This window comes from Caenorhabditis briggsae (assembly GCF_000004555.2).
Source record: "Caenorhabditis briggsae complete genome, chrIV, whole genome shotgun sequence".
In the NCBI taxonomy this organism is placed as follows: domain Eukaryota; kingdom Metazoa; phylum Nematoda; class Chromadorea; order Rhabditida; family Rhabditidae; genus Caenorhabditis; species Caenorhabditis briggsae.
Genome location: NC_013487.2, coordinates 16,265,233 through 16,266,873, shown reverse-complemented (window position 1 = coordinate 16,266,873; position 1,641 = coordinate 16,265,233). Strand labels below are relative to the sequence as shown.

Below are 1,641 nucleotides of genomic sequence, written 5' to 3'. Positions count from 1 at the left end.
AAGCGATTCAAAAAGTAATATGTAGGAAATTTCAAGATCTTCCGAATGATATAAAATTAATATCAATTTTTAAAGCTTTAAAAAATCTACATTTTATTTTTTTATTCATTCCAAAAGCTTGAGTTTGAAGCAAGTTATAGGCTCTTCTCTGCGTCTCTAGGTTCTTCACACTATTTTCTTTTTGGTTACTGTAACTTACAATGCTCCCTGAATTCTTATAGCTCAAAATGAACTCAAACACGCTGCCACCGAAAAATCAAAATCGCGAGACGCTGAAAAAGAATTTGGTAGGTCTAGAAGTCCGTTAATGTTTCGAAAAAATTCCCAAAATTTCAGATGGATTTCATGGCTCAGAACTCGTTGTTATTCTCAATATCAGTTCAAAAAGCAGATCAATTGGTGAGTGTTATCTCAAAAAAGGCTCCAAAATGAGCCCCAAAACTGTCTAAATCTAAACAAATTCCAATTTCCAGATCGATATTCTTGAGGAAATCAAGGCTGAGCAATTCGCAAGTCGATTGGGCAATGGGAATTTCGAAAATTCAAATTTGGATGAGACTACAAATATTCCAATTGTCAAGCGAGAAATTCCCGATGAGCAAGGGCGTAAACAAGACATGGTCCCTTCTCCAGAATCCGAAAACCCAGTAAATCAGACACCTCCGGAACCTTCTAGATCCCAAAATCCAAATCCAAAGAAGAGTTCTGAAATTCCAATTCCAGCTAGGTCGATAAAACAGGAAGTCGTGGAAAATGAATCTAGCCAATCCGAGAACAATAAAGGTCTCGAAAATCAACCTGTAGAACAATCTGGACGCCAGAAGAAGTCCCAAGGATCTGCCACTGTCAAAAAGGAAGTTTTGGAGAAGAATCGAGAGAATCCTAAGGATCGAAATGGCCTGAATTCTGGCCCAAATGGCTCAGAATCGATTCAGAATGAATTAAATGGCTCAAGAAGTGACCCAAATTTTTCACCAAATGGACCAATTTCGACTGAAAGTTCTGGACACGCTGCGACACTCCAGAAGAATCAAAATGGCTTAAATGGCTCAAAAAGTGGACCAAGCTTTGCCCAGAACAGGCCAAACTATGGACCAAATTTCTTCCCTCACAATGGATCGTTTTCTGGCCCTCCTGGAGTCAGCTTTGGCTCCAATGGATCATACGTTGGTCCATATGGTCCTCAACTGAGACCGAATCTCCATCGAAATGGTTTTCTATGGCCGAATCCATCGGATATTCCACCACCACCACCTCCTCCGCCTCTTCCGCCTTTCCCCCAAAACTTGGGATATAATGAGAACCAGAATCAGTTCTGGAGACCATATGGCCAATACCAAGGTGTCCAGAATCATAAGCAAGGACAAAAACGTCCTGGAAGTTCTTATCAGAAGAAAGCAAAAAAGAACAAAGAAGAATATAACTTGATTCTGCCGGAAAATGGATCAACGGACATGGTTAATTGGTCGGTGAGTGAAGTTTCGCGACTGTTGAGCTCACTATTTTGTCCTCCAGGGTTTTAGTTCGTTTAGAAATCATCTGAAAGCTCAAAATCTGACAATCAAATTGCGCTAAAAATCAAGTTTCTAGCACAAACTTGAAGCGAATTATAGCCATTTTTGTAAGCAAGAGACGCAGAGA

General features: G+C 40.0%; 1 protein-coding gene across 1 annotated transcript in view; it reads left to right on the top strand.

The window, feature by feature from the left end:
* Nucleotides 1-227: 227 nt before the first annotated feature.
* CBG26520 overlaps nt 228-1,641 on the top strand; it is a gene marked incomplete at both ends in the record, with an annotated part of 3,378 nt that continues 1,964 nt past the window's right edge. Inside the window, 3 exons of the mRNA XM_045236322.1 lie at nt 228-287; nt 337-399; nt 474-1,469. Of these exons, the coding sequence (XP_045099444.1) occupies nt 228-287; nt 337-399; nt 474-1,469 (1,119 nt within the window). The remainder of the gene's footprint in view (nt 288-336; nt 400-473; nt 1,470-1,641) is intronic.